At 39.7% G+C, this 26,415-nt stretch overlaps 1 protein-coding gene across 1 annotated transcript in view; it reads right to left on the reverse strand.

The window, feature by feature from the left end:
• Positions 1–17,881: 17,881 nt before the first annotated feature.
• Positions 17,882–26,415, reverse strand: part of gramd4a (GRAM domain containing 4a) — a 45,122-nt gene continuing 36,588 nt past the window's right edge. Inside the window, exons 17-21 of the mRNA XM_035680957.1 lie at positions 25,421–25,565; positions 25,038–25,131; positions 24,606–24,696; positions 24,361–24,429; positions 17,882–22,885 (exon numbers count right to left, since the gene is read on the reverse strand). Of these exons, the coding sequence (XP_035536850.1) occupies positions 22,775–22,885; positions 24,361–24,429; positions 24,606–24,696; positions 25,038–25,131; positions 25,421–25,565 (510 nt within the window). The 3' untranslated portion in view covers positions 17,882–22,774. The remainder of the gene's footprint in view (positions 22,886–24,360; positions 24,430–24,605; positions 24,697–25,037; positions 25,132–25,420; positions 25,566–26,415) is intronic.

Raw genomic sequence — 26,415 nt, forward strand, 5'->3', positions numbered from 1 at the left:
GGAGACAATCTGATTACAGCCTTCTACCTCCTTTCATCTTCATCTTCAACACTCGCTGGTTCACTCGCTCGCTCTTTCGCCCACGTCATGTCGCTATGGTAACCTCAGACCTGGTGGGAAGCCAATTGCCCGGAATGACCTGATGGTCAGTGCAGAGATGGACACATGCTGAAGGTGTGTTTGTTTATGAATCCTGTCCTCACCACAAGGAAACTTACATTTAGAGAGAAAATGTTGAGGACAGATGAGTGCAGAAGAGACAGAGGACAGTTGTAGTCAGTAACAATTGGATCAGTGTGGCGCCGCTTCACTAGACTATAAACAATTCCCAAAAGAAGAGGTACAGGGACTATCCAATCACCTAGTTCTCACTTGAGAAACTTTAGGTTATTGGATTGTTTTTTTAGTATTGGGGATACTTTTTACTCTTTGTACTTTTATTAATTGTATAACCTTTATATATTGATTACACTTCTACTGACACTTTAAACCAGGGCTTTTCAGTGCAATTGGCCCAGATTTTAAAGCCAGGAAATGTAAATTGGTAGATTTTTTTTAACCTTTTGGTAATGGCAAATTAAACAAATGCAATAAATGTTGTACAAATGTTGTACTTTATCCCTTGGGTTGTCTGGAAAGTTTAGCGTTTGTTAATGTGGTGTGTCCGAATATATTATACTATTTAACTAGTGAAATGCACTCATTGCAAATGAAACATTGGTTTGGTGTTTGTAGGCGGTGGTAAAATGAACAAATACTTGCCAGTCCAGGCAGGGTTAAACTGACTGTTTAATTGCCAATTTTACATTCCAGGGCTTCATATTTTGCCTGGTTGGTACTGCGCATGTGCAAAAAAAAAAAATTCTCAGTGACAACTGAATACGCAAATTGTTCCAACTGCTTTCAGAGCTTACTCGTCAGCGGACACTTCCACAGACATCTTTCAGTTTAAATACACTTGAACTGGCATTGATTTCTTTTAGGACTTCCACTTCAACTGAGCCTTCCAGCTCATTTATCACTTACACTTCACCTGAAATTTCAACTCTGTCCAGTGCTTTAATTTCAACTAAATCTTCAGCTGCTTTCAACACAGTTACTTCCAACATCAGTCAGCACCTCACGCTTAAATAGACACTTCTGCTCTTTTCATTTCAATTAGATCTGCATATGTTCAGCCCCGATCACTCACTAGCCTTTTCTAGATAAACTTCTAAAGGTAGTCAGGCCAAAGTGAATGTGAGGTGGAGAAACCTTCACACTTGATTACAGTTGTTTCAATTTCAGGTTAATATTTAGGTCAAAATATATTTTTAACTTTACCACTCTGTGCTGCATTTGACAGATCTGGAGATGTTAAGAAAGAACCTGGGAGCTGCAGCATACACACAAGGTCCATACGTGCATGCATACAGAACATGGTCAAAAATGGCATATGTAGGAGTTTATAATTCCCAGTTTTATTGAGCTAAAAGTATAAATCCACAAACCAATCAACGGAGCTCCTAAGTCACTGCTGCTACAAGCAACTGTGAGCACATACATGTCTGCAGGTATGTGTGCACATGAACATCTTAAGCTGACCGAGCCCTGCTGTGTTCTAAGACTGCCACCAAGTGTTGAGATGCGGTAATGGTGATGCAACTTTCCTAATTTCTCTACTGATTTTTAATATTAGATATTAATTCAAGATAATGAAAAATTATATTTTCAGGTCAGAATTCCTCTGTTAGTTCTGCACAAATGATCTGAGGTGATGTGAGGGGAGGAAGAGGGATGAAAAACAAGCACAAGAAAAACTCCTACTTTAAAAGTCAGACACTAGCACTTACTTCGTAATGTACATATTTACATTGGCACTAACAAATGCTGACTACCTAACGCAGACATAATGATAAAGGTAAGCAGTTCTAAGTGAGCAGCCGGCTCTTCACTAAATCACAATACAGACATAAATATGAGGAGTTGATTGTCTCATCTGCTGCCCAGAGGGAGTAGTGAAATGTTGGTCTTCTCTGGTTTAGATCATTTATCACTATCATCAGTGCAGTGTGTATTACAGTGCTGCAGAGAGATGTGAAAAGAGCTGACCACGGTGTGCAATCTACTCCTGACTAAGGCTTTGTAAGAGACACAAAAGAGCAAAACCCCTGCTTAAAATGTGCTGGGTGTAGCAGTTTTAACGTCAATAAATCATTATCACTATAATTTGAGACATTACATGCACTTTTAAAATGAAGGTTACAACGTGCTTCACAATCAAGGGAAGTGAAAGACCAACAAAAGGTGAGACTGAAACAGAATGAGCTGGAAAGTAAAGAATTTGTCATAGGGATTGAACAGAGGCACATACAGAGCAGGGATGAAAATGACGACCCTGCATGAGGATCTGAGGCTTCACAAAGGCTCATCTGACATTAAATGTAAAGATATCAGGGCAAAGCTACATAAATCATTAAAATTTAAATTTGCCTAAACAGCAGGGAGACGCATGATGGAAAAGGGTGATTAGAAAAGTTGTTTATGTTGATGAAAATTTAAGCTTGTGTCCAAAAGGACTTGTTGGTTATTAGAGGCCTAATATATTTATTGAGCAGACAAAGGGCAGGTCGAACTGACTGGAAAAACAGTTGTGACTGTTCATTAGCACATCTCTTGCACAGCCATGCACGGACATCAAAATGACCTTGTGTTATGTCATGTAATTATGTGACTCAATGGAAGTATTTACGCTCCTTTGGTCCATACAGTGCTGGTTTAGAGCCGAATATTTTCCCCCTGGGATTATTAAAGTATTTCTGATTCTGATTCTGAACCGAAGCGAACCATTATTTTACCGAACTTCCAGTAGCAGCTTTAACAAAACCTCCTGGAATGATCTGTTTTGTTCGGTGCCGGAATTGGATCTAAAAATGTGCCAGTACCCTAATTCAGCACAACATAACCCTAACCCTAATTCTTTTGGTATTTTTTATCCTCTTTTTAACAAAGACATTTTCAGCTAGCTATGTGTTTACATGGAGACGCAGTTAAGCGGGTGTTTTAGAAACATTATGGTCTAAAAACTGAACTTGCCATGGGGGTGTGGGGTATGCATCATATCATCAACCTCTACTGTATACCCCTCAGGAAAAGTCCTAAGGGCCAGGCCCTGGTGACCTCAGTGGTGGGTACAATCATGCTTACCAGAGGTGGCGGTATTCATTAGTAAGGGTACTTATGTGGACAAAAATCAGAAGTGCCGGTACTGGTGAGTGAGTACATTTCAGGCACTATTTTTTTTCATTAATTGGCTTGAACTTAGGTGTTATACTTTGAAGATGGGTCTATATCTTTGTAATTCATGAGGGAGAAAACCTAAAACTGATTCAAAACTACAAAAAAAAAAATTAATTCAGTTTTACAGTCATTGCACAGGGTAGTACAACAAAATACAGTAAAGTCCTCTAGAGTATGCGGGCAGTAATCTCACTACCTCTCGAAGATAAAGAAGACATCAGAAAGTAGAGCAAGAAACTCCTCACCTGACTATTTACTGAGAAAGGAAAAGTATTTTCTTTGTCATTTGAGAACAGACGCCACAGAGAGCAAGAGTTTGGAAAAGTTGGTCATTGGTATCCTTTCTGCTTCTCCGAACTGGGTGTATGCCACAACCCTACTTCATTAAGTCTGAACCGACCCTTTAAAACACCTGTAAGACATTAGTTTTAATAAAGCACAGAGGATGCAAAAGTATAATCAATAATATTAAAAATGTAAGACTTATTGTAGTTTGATCTCTTGTCTGAGGCTCAGGAGAAGCTATTGTTATTGGAAGAGGTTCTTATTGATGTTAATGAGATATGAGCTACTGATAATAGCTGATATGTAGTGGGAAATTTAATTAGCAAATGGACTGTACCATTTCTGTCTCCTACCAGAGCTCAGAACAACGTTACGCACACTTCATATTCTGTTGGATGTTTTCTAAGCTATCAAAAATAATTTGAAAAAGATTCACAGAATTTCAAACAGACTGCCTATATCCCCTCACATTGATAGACAAGTTAACAGACAAACATATGGAGAGAGGGACTGATAAACATCCAGACAAACACGCCAGAACACTTCTTGCTCATTACCCTCTGGCCTCAGCAGAGGAGTGTGTGTCTGCCATGGACTCAATTACTCCCCCCTTCCTTCCTTCCTTTGGATGTGACATGAATAACCACATTATGATTACCTCCAGCTCTGTGAGGCAGCACAGCCCTCCCACTCAAAAGACTTGTGTAATTAAAATCAAGACAGCAAAAAGCTTGGGAAATAACTTGTGTCAAGTCGGAAGACGGAAGAAAGAAAATGAGAAAGATGGGAGAAGATGAAGTGAGGCAGGGTGTGATGGGCCTCTGTAATCTGGTTTGATTACAATGAGAGAAGAAAGACAAAGCTAAGATGGACTGTGTGGGGTGGAAACTTAAGAGATGCACTGTGCTTTTTACCCCAAATGACAGCAAATACCAGTGACAAATAACTTTAATTTGGCACTTCAGTACTCGAGAATCAGTAAACTGTACAAAGCTGGTTCATGTTTGCCAACTCCAATATGTGAAACCATGATTAACAAGAAGTGCTATTTTAGTTGTTTTTCAAATTTCTGTTCCTCCCAATTCCATGCAAGTACACACTTCTTCCACCTGACTGAAAGGGATTTAAATTATGTGTGGATATTCATGTAATCTGAGCTAGCTTTGCTTTTGTGGATCCTCCCTGAAATGTTGCATTTCACTCTCAATTTGATTTATCACCTGCTGAGTGCAGAGTGGATTTTTTCTGGCTGTGGCTATACCCAATATTGGAACTGATTGAAGGCAAATAGTCAAAAGGACTCAATTAATGGGAGTGGGATGCGGTTTGTTCCAGCTTTGTGATTTAGGTGTGTAAACTGCCAGCATTTTCACAAAAATGTCTTAATATGAATTGGACAAAAAAAAAAGGGGGGGGTTATAAAGAAAACCAACAATGTAAGAAGTCATAATTAGCTTGAAATAACAATGTGTCTCTACAAAGACCTAAAAAACTAATCTAGACATTAAATTGTCTGAAGTAATTTGTTTTCAGCTCAAAAGAAACCCATAAATCAAGAAAGATTTCACAGCTTCATTAGTGACAGCTAGCTGTAAAAGCAGACAGCAGTTTGGAGAAGAGAATAAAAACAGTAAATTTCAACCCAGCAGTGTCTCCACTGACTTGTGTAAGAGAAAGAAAGAATCAGAGCACCTGCCACAGGTGTGTTTTTATAACCATCATCTGGCTTCATTAGTCCAGACTAGCCAATAGAAACAAAGATGCTGAATTAGCTCGTGAGAGGAAACAGGTGTGGTGCTGAAAAGAACTGCCACATGTTAGAAAAAGATAATTAGAAGAAAAAGTCTTCAAATAATAAAAATGTCATCTTATGACTTCATTTTGGGATACTTTTATTTACAGTGAATGGAGTTACAAAACTGCATTTTGGTCTGAATGACCAGCAGTGAGTTCTGTCTCTAACGGACATGCCAATAAATCAGCAATCAGCAGAAAAACAGATACACCTGTGAGACAAGATCCAACAGCTGAAAAAGACATTTACTAAATTAACTACAATTAAATGAAATAAAATTATATATTGGCTGCAAGGAAATAATACAGAAAGTAATTATTATAACTTAAGAAAATTCAATTATCAGATTCACAACTACTATAGAGGCTCTTAAATCTACTCTTAAATTTTACATTTGAAGCGTATGTTTGACACATTATCTCCTCAAGGGTGATGTGGCAAATGAGTTAGCAAACAGTTGCTTATTTACGCATCCAACAGCCATGGGGGAAAAAAAATATTTTAGCTTGTTAAACATTAGATCATTTTTGTTCATTTAGAAGAAAACATTCAGCAGAAATGGAATATAACAAGTATTTTTCATTAGTATATAATCACCCAAAAATAAGAATTGTTTTTGTTACCTTAGAATGAGCCATTGTTATCTACAAAGGGGCAGGTCCTCTTCGATGGAGTCCAGCATGTAGAACTGCCATGTTTCTACAGTAGCCCAGAATGGCCAAATCAAACACTGGCTCTAGATAGGGCCGTTTGCATTTTTTCCCAAGCAGCCACCGTAGTTTGTGCCTCATATATGGAAGGGGAGGGTGAATCGAGGGAGCTGCAATCTGCAACTATACTGTCAGATGCCAGTAAATTCTACATACTGGACCTTTAAAGCAGCTACAAAGAACTTTAATTGTGTGTAGATTCTAGCGGCCCCTGTGGACAATACTGGTAGAGTTTCCACCACATTATTTCGTCCAATATCAAAGGGAATTTGGGTGATTCTGCCCCCCTGCCAGGCATTACGGTACTGAGTTTGTTTTGGTCGGTCATGTAGAAATATCAGTTTTAAATTGAGAATGTTTCATAACCAGGTAAAAACTTATTTAATTACGTTGAAAAAGCACTTGCAAACTCCAGAATCCGTTTTTAACAAGCAGAGCTAATGTTAGCAGCAGCTCGGCTGGCAGGCCCTCTGGGGCATCCTTTGTCCACCAAACAGCTTCAGAGAAACATGGATTTTTAAAGAGGAACTGCTTTATTCAGTGTTTTTACCACTTTTAATCAACGGGTCTGTTTACTTTTAAATGGAAAACCTCTGCGGATAATGTGGCTCCTAAACGATGAACACTGAAGAAATCCTAACCAGGTGAAGCCGACTGCAATGACAACAATGGTGGTGAAGACAACAACTCCTACCCACTCGTGGCAGAAATTACATATTTTAGTTGAGAGCATGTGAGCGTGTGTTCTCACCATCCCAGGTGAAATAGGTCATCATTTGTAATTTGTTGAGGGAAAGAAAATTAATTACAGCCACACATGTTGACACCAGCCATATATATCATGTCACACACACTCACTTCCTGTGTGTCCTTCTGTAGGACAGGAGAAATTAAGGTTCCAACAACCAGCAGCTTTCATCAGCCTTTCCCATGTCTTTCTGATGAGAAGCAGAGACACACACACACACACACACACACACGCCGTTAACCATGACCTCAGATGTAATGTGCAGACAGATGCTGTGCTCTTCCCTTGTTCTCTCCAAATGATTTGCTGAGACTAGACATATGAACGCAATCAAATTGGATTGTGAGGTTATCAGATTATCAGGCACGTAGATTAAACAGGGAGTGAAGCCTGTTATGCTTACTTACTATAAAAGCACTTTGGCACATTATTAATCAAATAAAAACATTCACTGTGCTGGTTACTGGCAAATAATGCAGGTATATGTGTGTTTGCTTCAAAAACTGTTGACATAAACTGAAAAATGCTGGAACCTTTCTCCTCAACATTCAAAATAAAATAGCGGCCCTCATCTTTGTCAAGGATACACTAGTTATTAGTGATCAGGAGTGTCCACTTTCCAAACAACCTGCCGACCTCTTACATTCAAGCACAAACTCCTTTCTTATTCATTCAAACTGATTTATTCATGTCTAAAAAAGAAATCCAGGCTGCACTGCTAATTATCTCCAGAGTTGGTTTTTCTTTTCAGAGCTCAGCTCACCGAAACATTAATGCGAGTTGAAGCCCGTACTTTGATGGCCTAACAAATCTCTCTCCGTGCAAAGAGGCAAACATGCTTCAACAGTCAGCAAGACAAGAGAATAACAATTAGAACATGCCATTTAAGATCTCAAACAGCAGCGATACAAAGCACCACTAGTGTTCCGTCATTCGTCGAAGGCTGGGTCGTGACACTGTTCAGTTATCAGTGGGTGTTATCTGCTTGATGCTTTCCCTCCCTCATCTTAAACATCTGCCAGTCAGTCACACACACCCCATCCCCCCCATTCACTCCTAAGACGTGTGCCAAATAAACATCATTAAAAGCAGGCGGCGGTTGCCCCCATGCGACACCCACCATGCGTGTCGGGTAAACACCACAACTGCTCATTAGCATCCACAGTCATCAAATTACAGTGTGTGTGTGTGTGTGTGGGTGTGTGTCTGTGTGTGGGCATGTGCACCTGTACTTACAGTGCAGTGCAGTACAGGTGTACAGTAAGAACACATATAAGTCTCACATGTCCGTGTGTGCGCATTTGTGCGTACACTCACTCGACTTCATGCATGAGCGCCTGCATGTATGTGGCTTCGAGCAATGGGGGAAAACAGTTCATTGTGCAATAAGCAAACTTCTGTTAAAATATTCATGAGTGGCCTCCTCAGTGGGGTGCAGCAGGTTGAGTCAGGTCAGGCTCATTTAAACAGCAGAGCGAGCTGAAATGGGAGCAGAAGCTCTGGAGAGTGGCAGTTAGATGAGGTCAGTGGTTTGAAAACCTTTCCAGCAGTAACGCAAATGTTGAAATAACAACATTTGAAGGTTTGCTTGATGATTGAAAAAGTTCCAAAAAGCATTGAAAGCCTTGGATATGTCTGGTAGAGCATATTTAATTTGCCAGTAAAGAGATTTAAAAATAAGTGTTATTCATTCCATTTCTTGTTGGCAACCATTAAAAGACCCAAACCAACAATGTGTTTGTCCTTATTTGATACTTTCCAACTTGTCTGTAGAACTCCTGCCCATTTTTTCCTATTGAACACTTAAATCTTTAAAAACAGGACACAAATATATATTTCTATTTAAAAAAAAAAAGAAAAAGAAATTCCTGAAACAGATGGGTACCATAGTCATTATCAAACGCTACTCAAATAGGAGTTACAAGGGCTACTTTCAGCAGCTGGTTAATGTATATTTGGTGCACTAGTTATGGCAGAGTTTTCCTGTCTATGGACAACAATGGAGCTCTATGGCACAGAGGAACACGCTTTATCAGGCTTAGGTTGCACAGACCATAGTTGTTAATAGGATTAATACATTGTCAGCATTATTGTTTAAGCCCTTCAAGTGAGAGTATGTAACTTTTGCTAAACACTTCACACTTTTCAAAGGGGGTCATTTTGTATCTCACACTGAATTTCAGTTCCCTATTATCGTGAGTCATTTACAGGTGTGAACCCATATCGTGCTTTAGCGTCTATTTATGGGACCATAATTCTAATAAATCAAGACAAATGTTTGGTAATTTCTGACTGATATCTGTGTGTTACTGCAGTCCACGGAGTTTAAGACACTTCCCCATTGGCTTCACTTCACAGACCCGGAAGCTCTGTCCATTATATATACTTAAGCTGACTTAGTTACTTAGGGTGACTGGAATAGCACCAGCAACTTTGATGCAGTGGCCACAGGAAGTATTGCAGGTTGTGTGAAAAGAAATGGCTGCAAGATGATTCATTATTTCTGCCAAAACAGCCCGAAATAACTGAAATGAAATTTAGTATCATAATTTGGCACATTAGGTTCAATAAAAATGAAAAAGACTTTAATTCCATCAGTGGTTTTAACCAGTAAATAATTTTTATGCCATTCATGTGTGCAGCGAGCCAGCAGGAAGTCAGCCACTTCAACCAGAGAAAGATCCTAATAAGCCTGAAAGAATTTCATTAGAATGAACTGGATGCCATCTTGGAACATGGTGTCCACTTTATTCATATGTGAAGACAAGCAGGAAACAGCAAACCTTGTGAGGTATAGTGTATTGACTTCTGGGATTTGTGGTGTAACCTTTGAAATGTGTATCTGCGACATGCTAAAACGTAGTGTGACAGTAGCACAAGTACAGGAGAGTCGTAAGTCAGTAAAGTGACTCAGTAATGTTCCAAAGCAAAATCTATAGTTCTACAAGGTTTGCTAACATTAGCAATCATGGTCATACCAGACAAAGTAAGACTGATGGTGGTATGGCTGTATTGAATTTTATTGCTCATGAATTACACATTTTATTTGTAAAATGAGGACTGTCACTTCCTCTTTGAAAAGTTATGTTAAATGAATGAACAATAAAATGTAGCTCGGTCAAGTAAGAAAACTCTTCCTATATGCAATAATGATGTGGCTAACAAAACTCCTAACAATAGAAAAGTGCAACACATTATAAATATGGGCATTACATAGTGTGTCAGGAGCCAGATGAGTGTGAAACAAGCTTTACCAGACACCATTTAGCATAAGAGCCGAGCAGAACAAACAAAAAGGGCCTCATTAAAGCAAATTCAGAGACAAGTCGCAGCAAGAATTCAGAAGTGCAACGGTTGCAGAACTTTTTTCAAATATTAGGGGGGGTTGATTGTGGGAGACATCGGTCTGAGCTTCACTCATTTGATCCTAGATACATTGAAAATGCATTTAGCGGCATAAGCTACAGTCGTACCACTTTTGGAACAGATACTTTAATCCACCGAAGGGCTCCAGGTAGCAACAGCGGAGGTAGCAGCACAGCACACAGACTTTCCCTCCTCCACTTCCACAGCCTTCATTATACAGCAAACAGCTGGAGGCCTCAGGGAAGGTCGTGAGTGTTTATGTGTGAGTGTGTGCGTGTATGTGTATGTGTGAGTCCTGAGGGAAGGTTTTGGACCTAATTGGCACCGGCATGTCAAATGTTCCCGTGAACCAAGCTGGCACCCCTGTACGTCAAAACTCCTCGTTCCCAACAAACGGAGCGGCGCATGAATGCGAATAAGTCTGCCGACCCCTGAGTGACTTTTAGCATCCCAGCGCTGCAGGCAATGAGGACGGAGACAGGAGGGCTGGAGGGATGTAAAATCAGTTTATTAAAATGGACATACAAAAATACTCTGACTGGTACATAACCTAAAATGACTGCTGGGAGGTCGCAAACATCCATGTCCTGATAAAGTGATGATTTTCTGGTGAAGGTGAAGCCACATTGTTACATGTTTCATATAAAAGCACATTTCTCTGCCTCAGGTTCCACTGGAACAATACAATATGATACAACCTTCCTCCCTACTCCAGCCTACATTGTTCTACAGAGTCGATGATCTGATTAGACTTTGAAACACCTCGTTGGATAAATTTAGATATTAATGAGGAGAAAAACGATTTTCTTGAAAGTACTGTAACTCCTTAATAAGTTAAGATGCAGAGCTTCCATTAATACTGGCCATTATGGGGAGACAAGTATGCTGACATAGAATTATTCACTAATGAATGTGAGTTAGCTTAATTAATGACCTCATTAACATAACTACTTATGTTCAATATATCACAGAGATATGGGTTATGGACATTAAGCAGCTCAAGTGCCTCTCATTTATTATGGTTCCACCTAGTCTATATTGCATATTTTAATATTTTATCACATGTTCTATTGTCACATATAAGATATTTATTTCACATTTTTAGGATGTGTTATTGTACATATTCTGCACTTGAGGTTAATCTTCACAGGCTAATGTTAGTGTTTCTATTATTAGGGACTGTATGGAAATTATTAGGGAGAGGGGTCAGGAAAGGGGGAGGGTACTCTGACTTCTTTATTAGAGTCTCACATTAGACCTGGGCCTGTTTAAACTAATTATATGGTAAATGGAGACAACGTTTAAATGGGTTTAGTTCTTGCATAAACGGTTGATTTTTAGATGAACTGACCACCCCTGAATGGTAATAGTCCAATCATAGCATAGCTTAGCATCAGCACAGCCGGTCTGTCAAGCTTTCTCCATTTGTTTAAACAGAAACATTTGGACGGTGGTGGTTTTGAATCACCTTTCCAATACAAAAGCACAAATGGGTAAAGAATGCAATAAAACTGTGTGTTTATCTACCTCTAACGTAAGACGCAAACGTTAGCACGCCAGGCTAACTAGCTTACACCTACAGTGATAACCTAGCAGCAGGCAAAGGGGGGTGTCATTAGCTAACTATAATATGTTGCTGGGTTACAGGTTAGCTGAGTTTCCAAACAAGTCACCAGATTTAGCTTTAGCATGAATTTACCCTAGCCAACTAGCGGCTGTCGGCTGTCGGCTAGAAATAAGAAGAAGAAGATATTTCCGATGATAAATCTGCTGCTGTTATCGTTGTAAACTGCCTTTGTGTCATGCAAGAACTGAAAGCCTGACAGAAAAGAGGTTGGGGTTAGGGGGACACACACTCAGTACCTCAGTATTTCTAGCTTTCTGGCTACAGCCCTGCGCCCGAGATAGAGAGGCTGACTAATTTCTAATTACCTATAGTTATATGGACAATGCTTCCATCAGCCATTATCACCAGCCAGCTAGGCTTTTATAATTTGTCTATGGCTGGTGTGTTTGTCTCTCATGCTGTCTGGAAAGCCCTACCCAGTACGAAAAAAGCCTCATTTGGCTGCTGTAAAAACAATGTGTGGTGTGTTTTGTGAATTAGCAGACAATGTGGCCCTGCAGACAGAAATAGCTGCTTCCTCTCAGTGTGGGCGTACCTCTCGACGCAGCTTTGTAGTCTTCATCGCAAAACAAGCGAAAGGTTCACTGGGAGGGTAAAGCTGACACCGGATCTGCATAAAAGACATATCATCCGCAAAGACAAAGAGTTGTCGCTGCTGCTCCTCGGAGCTGTTTTGGGTGAGAATCCAATTACAGCAGCGTTATTGAACCGTGTGCTCAATAAACGTTGATTGTTCTGATCCAGATCAAATTTAACAGCCGATATCTAGTGGTGTGTGTGAGAGAGAAAGATGGAAATTACATTAGGAAGAGAAAGCCAGACAGCTGATATTGCTGCATATTTATGCTGTGCATTCTGTTGACCAAAAGAAAATCATTTTATGTTATTGTTTCTTTTGTTGCTCCTTTGATTCTCGTCTTTATTACACACATGCACTCTATAAAGTTGGTTTGATCTGTGTACAATTTAGAATAACTTTCATTAACGTCCATGACAAGTGCTTTGGTGAGACAAGCACATGTATCATGCTAAGAGAGACACTGTGTCAGGGTGTGTATGTATGAGTCATTATGCTGGGTGCTGACAGCTGCTAGAGGCGAGAGCTATGGCCAGAATGGTCTGCTATCCTTCAGGGGAAGCATCATTTCAACATTTAACTAATGACTGATGGCCGGGCAGCCAAATGCCTGTCCTCTCTCCTCTGGCACACACACACACACACACACACACTACCGCACACAGAGAAAACAGAGGTCACCTCAACCCACCACAGCTAGTAACTGGCCACTTCACACACACACACACACACACAAACACAGCACACAGTCCTGAGTGTTTGTACACAAGGATACGGTTTAAGCTCTGGTAACACCTCCTGCTGTATGTGCTGTCAAAAATATTAAGTTAAGTTGTTACAAGTGGACTTTTTTGTTTGAAGTGACCCTTTAAAGGCTGCAGTGTATTTGAAGGACAAATCTCCTCTGTGACGTGCAAAGACACATTTATAGCTGCAGCATATCTGATACTAATCATCAAATCATAACACACATACATCAATAATTGCCTCATTTTACACATAACGATAAAGATACAGAAAAATGGTAATGCATGGCGAAAACAGCATGTCGTCAATATTTTAGAGACCCCCCCAAAATTTCACAAATCATGTTTTCAGGGGAGCTCATGTGTTATTAAGAAGAACCCAGCTCCCCCTGGCTCCCTTGTAGTTTGCACCCTGAGCTTGGTCACTGACTGAACCACAGTTAGAAGTATCTGTACCAGCTCTCTCACAGCTTGACTGCACACCATGTTGCATCTCTGTTGTGGAGTACTGCTGCTCGCGGTGTACTCTTACCTTGACAGTCAAGACAGTTTGCAATTGATGAGCAGCTCAGTGACTTATTCAACACTCTGCTGCTTCATGCCTGTGCAGACTCCATGCCAATAGGAAAAGGACTTAGAGGATACGGAAACAGTTATACAATTAGGTTTTGATGAGGGGCTTAAAGGTGCAGTGTGTAGGATATAGTGACATCTAGTGGCGTACTTGCAAATTGCAACGCCCTCAACTCACCCTCCTATTCCAAGCATGTAGGAGAAACTAAGGTGGTTACAAAACGTGCAAAAACCGTGAAAGGCCCTATCTAAAGACAGTTTTTGGTTTGTGTGTGTTCTGGGCTACTGTGGTGAAACATGGTGGCTCAACATGGAGGACCCGCTCCGTCTGTAGATAAACGGCTCATTCTACGGGAACAAAAACACAACAATTCTTATTTTCAGGTGATTATACACAAATGAAAACATACATATGAATATAATATTCCATTTCTGCCATTAGAATCTCCTAAATGTCGCACACTGGACCTTTAAGAGTGTGTATGATGTGCACAAACACACCCCAACATGGACAAGGAGACAGAGCTGATGTGTCAAACCGTGTCACCATTTTGTCATGGTGTAAAAATGGTAAATGGTGCCATGTTTGGCAATGTCTCCTTTGGGTTGACTAAAAATACACTGAATCCATCAAGCGAAGCAGTGGGGTAGACAGAATGAATGAACCTCTGAATGACTCTGAGGTGTCATTTACAGAGTGTCTCTTCAAACTGCCTTTAACTGTATGAAAGTTTGTGACACTACCTCTCTTCCTCTGTCTTGAAGTGTTTTATGAACAAAGAGAAAAAGTGAGCGTCTGTGTGTTACAGAAGGAATATATTCGCATTCACAAGTCAACACAGATCAGTGAATGGGGCGTCAATGAAAAAATAATCCCTTTGGGTTCAGGGACAGTATGCGTTTGAGCTTTGACAGATCCTCTGCAGGAGATCTGTAAAGGATGAAATGTTGCTTTTCATGTACATAAGCCAACAGTGGCGGACTGAGGGGGTGGGCAGCAGCTGCGTGTGGTGGGGCGCCAGTGTAGAGAAAGTTGTGTAGCATCTATGGTGAAACAGTTCCAAATTCTGGTTAAGATAATTTTTTTGTATTATATGATAATGGGCATAATAATAGAAAATAATAGATTTTAAGTATATCTACACCTCTGGCATAAAAACACACAGAGAATTATGAACTATTTAACCATTTAGAGGTACAGCATGCCCACAAGTCTCCCCTTTGCAGAGATGCCCTCTTTATGCTAATGTCATGCAGTTTTTTTGTGGTATAAATGTGTTATTTCTACCTAGTGTATTTGAATATTTCTGCATACTGGGGCCCATAAACAGTACTGGACTTGCATAAATTGGGAATGACTGGGAAGCGGAGACACATACTTTATGCAACCTCTGCTTAAGTCAGTGACTAACTTTTGCCACCCCAGTCAAAAAAGTCTGGAAATGGCCCTGACAGCATGCCTAGAGGGCACTTTATCATGTACCATAGGGGCATCTGGGAGGGCACTTTTGCGCTCTATCTTCGGTAAACTTTGGTAAAGTGGACTTAAAACTTTATTTAAAAAATAGGCTAAGTAACTTTTTGCAGAGTTTAAGTATGGACTACAGTTCTGAAAGATAAGGACTACAAATTAATATTTAATACATTGTAACACATAAGAGAAAATCTTTTATTATTTTTGTATTGTTCTTGGTGAATTAGTCAATAATATAAGCATTTATTAGTTAATTATTATAAAAGCTTGGATTTTTCACTTATTTATGTATCAAATATATGCTATTTGGGATAATATTCATAGAAATCTTCAAGTTATGGTATCTTCAAGAATGTTATAACCATTTTAACCTGTGGAGCTCTTATGAAGTTATATTGTTTCTGTTTTTCCAAAAAGAACTTAAACCTGAAAACACCAAAACAGTCAAACAATGGGAGTGTATATAAAGTATATAAAATAGTGCCTGTTAACACTACAATCTAAATATGTGTTGGTGATATGGATAAAAGTTAATATCCTGATCAGCGTTACAGCATATATAGAATCTCATAATATATATGTTGACATAGAATATTTTTATTCTATATATCTCATATTATGAGATTCTATATAATTTACCAAAGTATTAAAAACCACACAGTTAAGTTCTAACAGTAATGTCCCTGAGTCATGAAAATCAAGACACAGTATATTATTATTTGCACAAAATTAATTTGATTTATTTACATTTAATTTACATAACATTAACTATTCACATGGTACATGACATATTATAATATTGTTGGATAATATAAAGAAATTATTATGAAGTTTGTCTTATATTGCATTGTACTATTCAGCCCACAGTAAGAGACTGTATTTGTCTTGATTTCGATGCAAAGAGGTGGTGACAACTTTGCACATGCGCAAGAGAGTGTGTGCAGGGAATAAAGGGACGGATTATATAAACTGTCCAACTTTAGTGTCCACATGTTGATGAGCTGTCTCTCAGCTGTAGAGACAGTCTCCTTCAGCACCAGATGGGTCCATAATGATAATACACACACAGCACAATCCATTTGGCGGCAGGGAATTTTGGTCTCGTGTTTTTTATGCCTGCTGTAGTGCAGAGCTGAGCAAACCATCATCTCAGTGGATCCTTATTAACCTTCACACCATCAGCAAACCGGTCTTTCAACAACACTGACATGACAAGGTGCATAACCAGCAGCCGCTGTGAGTCTCTGATCTCTAACTTCTAGTTTTAGTGTTATACTTTGTGAAGACCTTTTTTCACCAAAAACCTAGGGACCTAAAGGTTAGAACTGATACGCACCAATATAAGTATATATTTTCTTCTAACTTGGATGGTTAGGAGCTTTTAGCTAGAGCCAAGATTGATTTTTGTTCTTTTGAAGCTAAACCATAGTATCTTGGTTTTTGTTGTTGATCTCAGCTCTCAGCTCAGTCCAAGAACAAAATCCAGTTTAATAGAAATATAGAGCAGCCATTTTAGCCTTTAGTGTGCTGTGTTAATAAATTATTCTGCCAAAACATACTGACACATTAATATGGAGAAAGAGCTGAACGATGTTTCTACTTATAACACTAACAGTAGCACTATTCCGTATTCAATATTCTAAAAAGTAATTTCAGAAAGTATAAATATAATAAAGTCTTTAAGGTTATTTCTGTGGATAGACTGTACCTACACACCTACATTTCTCAGGTGTCCGTTTTTCACGTCCTCTTTCTGCACAAAACTATCATGCGTCACATGTTACCTTGCAATCAGAGCTCACAGACATTTTCACAGCTTGAATTTGGACTTCATTTCTACGGTGACACAAAGAGAAGCTGTCAGCCGCTACCTGAAATTAGAGCTGAAACTGTGCTATTTAGGCCAGATTGCCAGATGTAGAAATTTGTGAAAGGTCGTTTGAGGAAACTGTTACATGTGTCCACATAAAGCCCTCGAGTGCATTTGGACAGTTAGATTTGTTATTTAAGAGGTGTGACCGATGAATACATCTACCCCACAAGTCACTTGGGATAAACAATATACAAGGGAAAATAGGAATATCATCTTTTAAAGCAGCAACAGCCTGTAGTTTATTACAAGGCTTTAGTAATTGTTTTTCCTCCTCGTCTATAGTTGAAAAGCACCCAAGGGCACGTTGGCAAATATGTGATTGTTACTTTCATTCCTACACACCATCTTGGTCCAAAATGTAGAGAACAATGATCAGACTGAGTTTTCTTATCTGAACCTGATAAAAAAAAAAAAAAATAGTTTCACTTAAATAGCCTCAAAATGTTGTTCCTTGAACTTGCTGAGGTCACAAGCGCTAGGCAAAGTGCAAACATGTCCTCATCCACCACCTTATTGATTCTTTGGCCGTCCAATCACAACAGAAATTGAGTTAGCCTGGGTCGGACCAGGTAAGACGTCAAGAACACCCACTTTCTTATTCCTACATAAGGAATCCTTGAACAGCTAACCCCGACCTCCCTGTGAGAAGGAAAGCAAAAAGAGAATTCCCTCCCATCCAGGTTGGTTCCTCATTAAGGTCTCATAGTGACCTCATGTGGCAGTGTAGAGGTACTGCAGTTTGGATCCAAAAATCATCCTTAAATAACCTTTGTATTTCTGTGTGACTGAAAGTGAAGGAGTGGAACAAAAAGAAGACAGAACCAAGAGCAGAATACCTTAAATTCATTTACTTAAATTAAAAAATGTACATCACATTATCCTTTACAATAGACATGTCTTTTAAAAACTCAGGTGGTTTTTTTGTGTTCTTCACTGTACATTTTAATCATTTGTATACAAATTCCTCTTTGACAAAAAAAAGGGGAAAAAGAGGAAGTCATTATAGCAACTGTCACACATGACAAATTAATTACTCACTGTAATGACTGCAGTGCTTCCCAGTTACACTTGGGCTTTAATTTGCAATTCACTGACTGTACCACGTCTTATGAATACTGTCTCAGTCCATTAAAACAGGACCGAATCCTTGAGATTTATTTTATCTTCTTAAATTCACTTCAGTCATAATGTCAGATTCAGGCTGTTTGCAGCCTGAGACAATTCATTTGTAAATTGTCCAAGATCAGACAAGGAGCCCTGGTACAGTTCGTACTGTACACTCAGTGTGGATCACTTGAAATGCTTTTGGAAAACCCTTAATTAACATTTACACACAGTTAGAGGAACTACATATTTAATACAACAGCGAGGACACCAGCTTAAACGGAGGGAACCTTGAGAGGACAACACCACTGTTTTTGACGAGGTTCCTGACGCTTGTATCAGCAGTTAAACCCTCAAACCGTTCTGTAACGTTTGCCAGTCGTGAGATACCCAGTATGTCAGTCTTTATGTGCAGCTTACCATTCGTAACATTAAAAGAATATTTCGACATTTTGGGAAACGTTTATTCGCTTTCTTGCAAGTTAGATGAGAAGGTTGATACCACTTTTATGTTTAATTTAGCACAGATTCGACAGATACCAGTCCATGGGCAGCAGTCTGTGGTAACAGCAGGACAGAGGAAAGTGAAGGGTGTAGAAGTTTTTAGACAGTAAAGGATTACAGCCAAATTGTTAGGAGAGAAAAAATTGGGCCAACATACCATGACAAAAGTGTGGGAGAGTGTTCTGTAGGCTCACAAAGTCGTCATTTTAACTTTGTTAAAATCATGAAGTATTACATTTCTAATATCAAATAGTCTAGACTTCTTACGTATGTGCTTAAGTGCATTTAAACTGTCATTGCTTAATTAACTTCGAATAAAGTGAACAAACTACAACAAAAGAAGATTCGAATCAGCAAAGTGATTATTTATTTCCACCTCTACTGTAAATACTTAGAGTCTGTCCAAAGGTAACAAAATATGTGCTAAGCTAACTAAGCTAAGCTAAACACCTGCTAGCATTAGCTTCAGATTTAGCGTACAGACATGTGTGGCATCAAACTTCCCATCCAGTTCTCGGCAAAAATGTCGCACTAATCCTTTAAAATTTGCTGTCTGCTGTTCTCCAAAGTGCCTTACAGTAATGAGTGCACACATTTTATTTCATTTTAAAAAAACAATGTGATGATGAAATGAATCAAACTTGTGTTTTATATCTGTCTCTCTCTACACTCTTCAAAAAAATGTGCATTATCGGACAAAGTAAATGTCAAAAACACTGATGTTGCCATTTCAGTCCACCATGACCATCTCTGCTCTGTATGAAGCCTGTGTTTTACTGCAAATGACACTGCACTGTAACCAAGTACTGTGATGTTGGATATGACAATTTACATGCTGGATGAGGTTTAAAATACTGCTCTTGTTGTCACTGTGGTTTGAGTTGCCTGTTGGTTAAACGGTGAGCAGAAATAGTCATGTGAGTGATGCAGAGCCAATGAGAGCTGAGACATTAATTCAAGAACAGCAGTCCAGTCTTCATAACTCCAGAGTCAAAAGGAATTCAAACTGGGTTAAGAAAAAACAAAACAACAAAATTAATTTTTACAACCTTCTGTAAACATGAGCTTAGGCAGAATATGGCAGACAGAAAATTAAAGATTTGGCAAAAGAAAAAAAAGAAAAAAAATCATCAACAAAATCCTAGACATTTAGAACGTGATACATTCTGTGCTTTGTCTGAGTGCAGCCCTGTTAGGGTCTCCCAGACGCCACGAGAGCTGCTTTCAGAGTTAACAGATTACAAAAAGGCTTCAGGTAAAAGCTTTAAGACTACAACGAGCCATCCATTCACACAGTGAGACAGCGTTAGTTACTTTACTGATTTCGCCTGCTCTAACATCCAACAGGTTTCCCCTCGTTCATGGATCAAATTCATTACTAAACAAAAATAGAAAATCCATGTCTGGGAAAGCTGGCTGTTAATAATAAACAGGCCAAATCATACAAATGGATGTCAAAGAAAAAAAATAATCATCCTTAAATTAGTCTGAACTAAAAATAATAATGTAGTTCACTGAACTGGTCCATTGCTTCTCTGGCAATTTCATATCCAGCTCTGTTGATTCAAATTGGTAACGATGATAAGAGGACTTGTATAGAATTTAAGAGAAACCTTGACATTTTTAGTCCAAAGGGGGGATAACGGTGGTTCTTCTGAGGAAAAAAGTGACACAACAGTGATTAAGGATTGTCAAACGAAAAAAAAAATAAAGTGTCAGGTGAGTAAAAATGACCAGAACAAAAGTAAATATTCAAATGTCAAGGTCTGCCTTTGAACAGAGTTTTGTAACGTTTACAAGGAAACTAAAGCTTGTGCTGCTGGGCATACAGTAAATAAGAGTTGGGAGTGTGGAATAGCTACTCTACTGTCTCTCAAACTGAAATCTGAAGAGAAATCATCACCTCCAGTCCGACACCCCATCTCTATATATCTCTCAAAACACGGTGAAGTTTCAGGTGTAGTTTGGCATTATACTTCTACATATCAAACCATTCTGCAAGAGCAAAGTCCAGCTTTAGTCTTGCCAACGGTCTCTTAAAATAAAGTGACACTGAAATATTCTTTTCAGTCTAGAGACCTTCATCCATATACTTCATAGACTACTGTTTAAAAAAAAAAAAAAGCCTACATTTAGATGATCTGGAACAAGTGGAAGAGCACCCAGATGACTCTCACTCTGTGACTTTACAGATGAGTAAAAAAATAAGCAAACAAACCAAAAGGAAATAATTAGGCATGTCTTATAGCTCCTAATCCTGGTTTTCGGACTTAAAAAATGGACTTGCACTAATAAATCCAGAACTGATATTACTACTTACGTAACATCAAACAGCCTGACCAGCTGCGCATATAAGCAAGTGAGATTACCCAATCAAGAGGAGACATGTTTAATGGATATTTCTGCACTGCTCTCGGACGATCAGGTTTAGCTGTACAATTCAAACGCTGAACTAGGGCAACATTTTAATATGCGAGGCCACAGTGATGTGAAATTAATCCGTCTGCGGTTTTATTTTCAAGTCAAAGTACCTTCTTTTATGGTCAGTTTGAAGGTTGTCTGTCTGGTTGCAGCAGACATCAATCAGGCAAGAATACAACGTGCATGGACCTCATTTGTGTGGCACTGAGACCAGCAGGATGTGACCTGTGCTGGCTCAAGCAGTCACACAAAAGAGAAATACCACAGGACATAGCTTTGGAACTATTTGCTAACACTGACCATGGATTCCATCTGAAGTAGTGAGCATTTGAAGTCTATGCACTGCAACATAGATGTCAGGAATTCCAGTTAACGTCCTAATAAAGTGCAGGGAGAATACCATTGATGGGGGAAGAAAAGAAGAAACTCTCTCTATATATTTACAGATTGTGCCTTGATCTCCACTGTGACACAGCTCTAAATGGCAGTCAGTGTTTGAACCATCTAACAGTGGTTGTGCTCTCGTCTCGGACACAATCAGCAGCTCCAGGACCGCCACTTACTCATCCCAAAGGCTGTTTGTTACAAAGACAGATTTCAAAAGAAAGGCATTTTTGAGAAAAAAAAAAAGAAAGAAAAAGGAAACGAACATTTCACTACACGTTTCACATACGTACACTTAGAAACACCGAAGCAGATGCTGAACACGGCAGCGTACATTTTCTGTTTGTTAGATCGACAAAGACGACTAAAACATACTGAAGCTGCTGAACTGTGTCTAGAAAGTAGAGGGGGAAAAAAAACTCAAGAAAGTAGACAGCAGCAATGTAAACTAACAGAAAGGCTCTGTGTCAGTCAAATGCTGATCTGACGTTTTCACAGCTAATACACATTAAAAAAAACAATCACTGACCACTCGCACACTCTTATAATTTTGTTGGGCTACGCTAGGAGGCACCGATCAACCAGTTAAATGTCTAAATATTTTAACATTAATAGTTGTTTTTGCACTGATTTATGAAGCTAAAACTTACATGTTTGTTCCTACAGATGTCTGGCAGTTGAAAGCACCTCTTGTTTTATCTTCTAATTGTTTTATGATATTCATTTTACAGCTAGGTTGAGCACTTCTTGAAATCCTCCTACCACAGCAGAAGTCACTCCACTGACAGGGATAAAGAGAAAAATAGAGCCACTTGACGCAATTTAAGTGCTTAAGTTCGGCCTACACACACACACACACACACACACACACACAGAAACAAGTAAGTCAGGAAACTCAGTCAGCCAGTCAGTTGGTCAGTGAGGTGGGGAGGGGAGAACCAGCCCCCCTCGCCAGCCTTCTGCTGATTGATAAAAACCACGCCGATCCTCACTCCTCCCAGAACCAGTGAGTGGATTTTGTTTGTTATCCGACACCCACGTAAAGTGTGTGATGCAACTAAATCCCAACTGCGCAGACATGTAGCCGACACGCCCACACACCCCCTCCGACGTGACCCAAACAGGAAGTCCACCGATGACTATCGATAAGGAAGCCGATGCTCATCACAAAAAGAGGAGGAGGAGGAGGAGCAGAGCAGAGGAGTGTGGTGTGTGGTTTCTTTTTAAGTGTCTTCCAGTCCAGTTGAATCTCAGGAGGCCCTCTCTCCCCAGACTTTAGCCCCAGTGTGGAAGTGTGCTGCAGGCAGTCTATGGCTCTGCGCTGGCCGGTGGTTTTGTGGTGGTCATGATCTTCATGTACTGGGTAAAGATGGCCTCGAAAGCCTCGTCTCTGTGGATCATGGCACCAAATACCAATGGCTGGGGGAAAACAGAAAAAGGCTTATAAATATCTACAGCTTACATGTTACAGCAGCAACAGTTGGTAAGAGTTTATGCAATACAGCACCAATGAGTTTAAATCCAAACAAGGATGACAGTAAAGAATATGTTATATCCCTGAGTAACACGCCACAGAATGTTCAATGGAAATGAACATATTAACACAACCAAACACCACAGAAGAAGAAAGAATTATGAAAACTGAAGCTATGGGAGTCCTTCAAAGTGTTCTCGCGCTCCGATTTGTTGCTGCTAATATGCAACCTTACCTAACAACTGGAATTGTGATCTAAAGTGATATACAGTACAGTATATACAGTGCTGCCTATGGAAGTTTCTCATCTGGTATACAGGGGTAAAAAAAAAAAGCCTCAGCACTTCGGCTCTGTTTGCAAGTTGCCATTATCTTAAAGCTAAGTATACAAAGACCAAACTTGCAATCACAAATGAATAAAATTCAACAGCCGTTCATAATTAGAGACGTTCCAACATTTGAAATAGCAATGTCAGGTTTTCACCAAGGAGCCAAATATAAAATCAATTTAAAGATCCACTCAAAATGCTTTGTTTGTCACTTTATCACTTGTTAGAGCTTCACTGCGTAGAATAATTTATGTTTAATAAGAGTTTGACATGAGAGGCTCCCCTTGTGTTTTTCTTCCCTCCTTTCTCTGCTTACTCTCTCAGGTGCTCCTCATTAAGGATGACTGGTTGGTGGCCCAGGCCCCATATTGAAGGGAGACTAGGGAAGCAGTAACTCTCTTCTAGACAAAGCAGCCTCTAATCTCATCAGTGTTTGCTTCTTTGCTCTTTATTTTTGTTTTGTTTTTTTGAGGAAGGAGATCTGGTCGTTATTTTAGTTACAATGTTTGTGATAGTGTAGGTGGGGAAGCTCTGGGTCCTACGGCACACTGTGTGGCTTCCTCCATCCCTTTCTTCTTTTAGCAGGGTTTTGTGACATCACAACTAGTTTAGTTTGTCAGGTCAACCCTGGTACATGTGGAAATTTTAAACCTCTAGCACACGCACACACACACGCACCCACACACACCCCTTGTGTCCAGTAGTTTTAAAATGAACAATATTTATACATTCATAGATTCTGGATTTTTTTAATGAGAGAGAGGGAGCAGATGTAATATCAAGAATCTTCAACTGGATAATTAGAAAAACCTTGTCAGACAAATTATTATTCAAAGCAGAGTATTTGTATGTCTCAGAGCAAGTCTAGAGGGGATCTTGGAGGTAAAAGAATATTAGGAAAGTGTTGAAGACATTTTTGCGAGGCCACAAACTCATCTAAAATCAGGTATCTGCAAATTAAAGATACTGCTTGACTGCCTAACTGAAATGTATTGTACAACCCATCTGAATAAACAATACACTTATGAATATACAGAATCTAATAAATTCCAAAAGCCACCATATAAATCTAAATAGATTGCATACTGTACCTTCTGAGTGGACGGGGTGGCTATTGAGATACCCATCCCACTTCCTGGTAGAACTGACAGCACTTTGTACTGGAGGGGTTCAGAAAAAGAAGAGGTTAGGATTTTTAATTTCACATTATTATGAGAATAAAAAAACGCAGCAGGTACATAACCTCATGCCAAATCACATTCAAATTTGTAATTTGTTACATGATGGTTAATGATGCGTCCTCCTGCACCTTATTCAAACTGTCCACTTTTATTACCTTTTGGATGTCAGTGATGTCCACCAGCTTGATAACTTTATTCTTCTTGGATGAGCCGGATCTGGAGCTGGAGCTCTCAAAGCACAGGTAACTGACGGAGAGAAAGACAAAAATAGCTTGCTGAAAGGGGTCTCGAGGAAAAACAAGCACGCAAGCAAAACGGACGACAAACTGAATGGACTTCTTGTCAGTTACATATCCAAAGAGGTGAAGAGATTTATAGATAAAAGAGATTCTCAGGAGAAGGGCTGTTCTACTTGATCCACTGTTGACTGACTGAGTCAGCGAGGGAGAGGGAGGAGATGGTGCAGCTCTTAGTAAAGAACCACCTGATTCTCCTCTCTGCACCACCTTTAAAAGTAACTTTTTCTCCCCTGCAGTAAGAGATTTAATGATAAAAGATGCTCTCCTGAGAGAAGATGTCCCACTTACTTCTCTGTGACGTAGAGCATTCCGTTCCTGATGTAGTCTGTGGGCATCTTCCTGTCTCTGTTTATGAGACAGCACCTCCAGCCGTTCTCACACACTGAAAACACACAGAGCAGTGAGAACCTTGTTTGCTGTACCAGTGTTAAAAAAAAATCAACCTGAAGAACTGAGATTTTTGCTTTTGTTAGTTCATGATTACAGTTTGTAGTCTGCTCCAAATTGTTTTTACTTCCAACCACAGAGTTGGACGTAGCATTTCTATCTTTAAATAACAAACTGTTATGAATGAGACGTGAATTGTGAAAAATGCATTGCAGAAATGTGGACATTTGGTACACTGGTGCAAATGAAAACAGGTAGACTAATGCTGCAGTAAGTCCCCTCACCCGCCAGAGGGCGCTCTGACTCCTGCAGGTTAAAGATCTCGTGAAAGGCTCCCTTCTTGGTGCTGTGGGAGCGACCCGTGTCCTCCTCTCTGCTCACCCCGCACGGGACGGTGGCCAGGCTGCCCCGAGAAACCACCGGCTGAACCTGGAGAGAGACGACGGAGGAGGAGGAGGAGGAGGAGGAGGGGAGGGAGGAGGAGGAGGAGGAGGAGAGGAGGAGGAGGAGGAGGAGGAGCAGAGGAGGATTGGGAAGAAAAGAAACAGAATGACGCGGAACACGGAAGTCGAGAGAAAGAATTGCCATGACGGATATAAAAAGGGCATGTGGGTGAGGAAGGAAGACATTTAGGAGGGAAAGACGACAGTGTGATGATGAGGGAAAGGAGGGAGAACAGGGAGAAACATTATTTAAAATCAAGTATCTCACGCCTTCTGCATCACAATTCAATAGGACTGCCATTGTTCCCAAAGCTACTGAGAAAAATGGCCAAAATTGACACAGCTCAGGTTTCATTAGAGAATTATATGTTTCTCTGCCATGTGCACTTGTTTGGCAGCAGGCTCAGGTGTGGCGTGCAAAGCAGAGTGAGGGCCATCCATTCACTCAACATAGCATGGCAACAGATCATAGGCAGAAATTACTTGCTGGTTTGATGGCTAAAAAGATATCAATCGCCGAAAAAAATGTGCCCAAAATTACAGCTTCGGGGAAGGGGATTGTTTTATTGTGTATCAGTTACAGTAATAGGGTGGGGAAGGCAATTAACTTACAGCTAAACTGGCAATTCAATGTTTAGGGTCCAATTACCTCGTTGTAATGGAGAACAGGAAAGGATTTGGTGGGTCAAGGGGCTACTCTAAGTGCATTTTAACTATTTTAGTAAACACACTCTACTTCTGCCTCAGAGCACTACTTATGTCAATGGATCAAAAATGTCAACATCTGGGAATTGTTAAATTAAAAGTTCTACATACCAGTACATATACATATGATG

The sequence above is a fragment of the Morone saxatilis genome, unplaced genomic scaffold, assembly GCF_004916995.1.
Source record: "Morone saxatilis isolate NCDOM2014 unplaced genomic scaffold, NCSU_SB_2.0 Contig10, whole genome shotgun sequence".
Classification (NCBI taxonomy): domain Eukaryota; kingdom Metazoa; phylum Chordata; class Actinopteri; family Moronidae; genus Morone; species Morone saxatilis.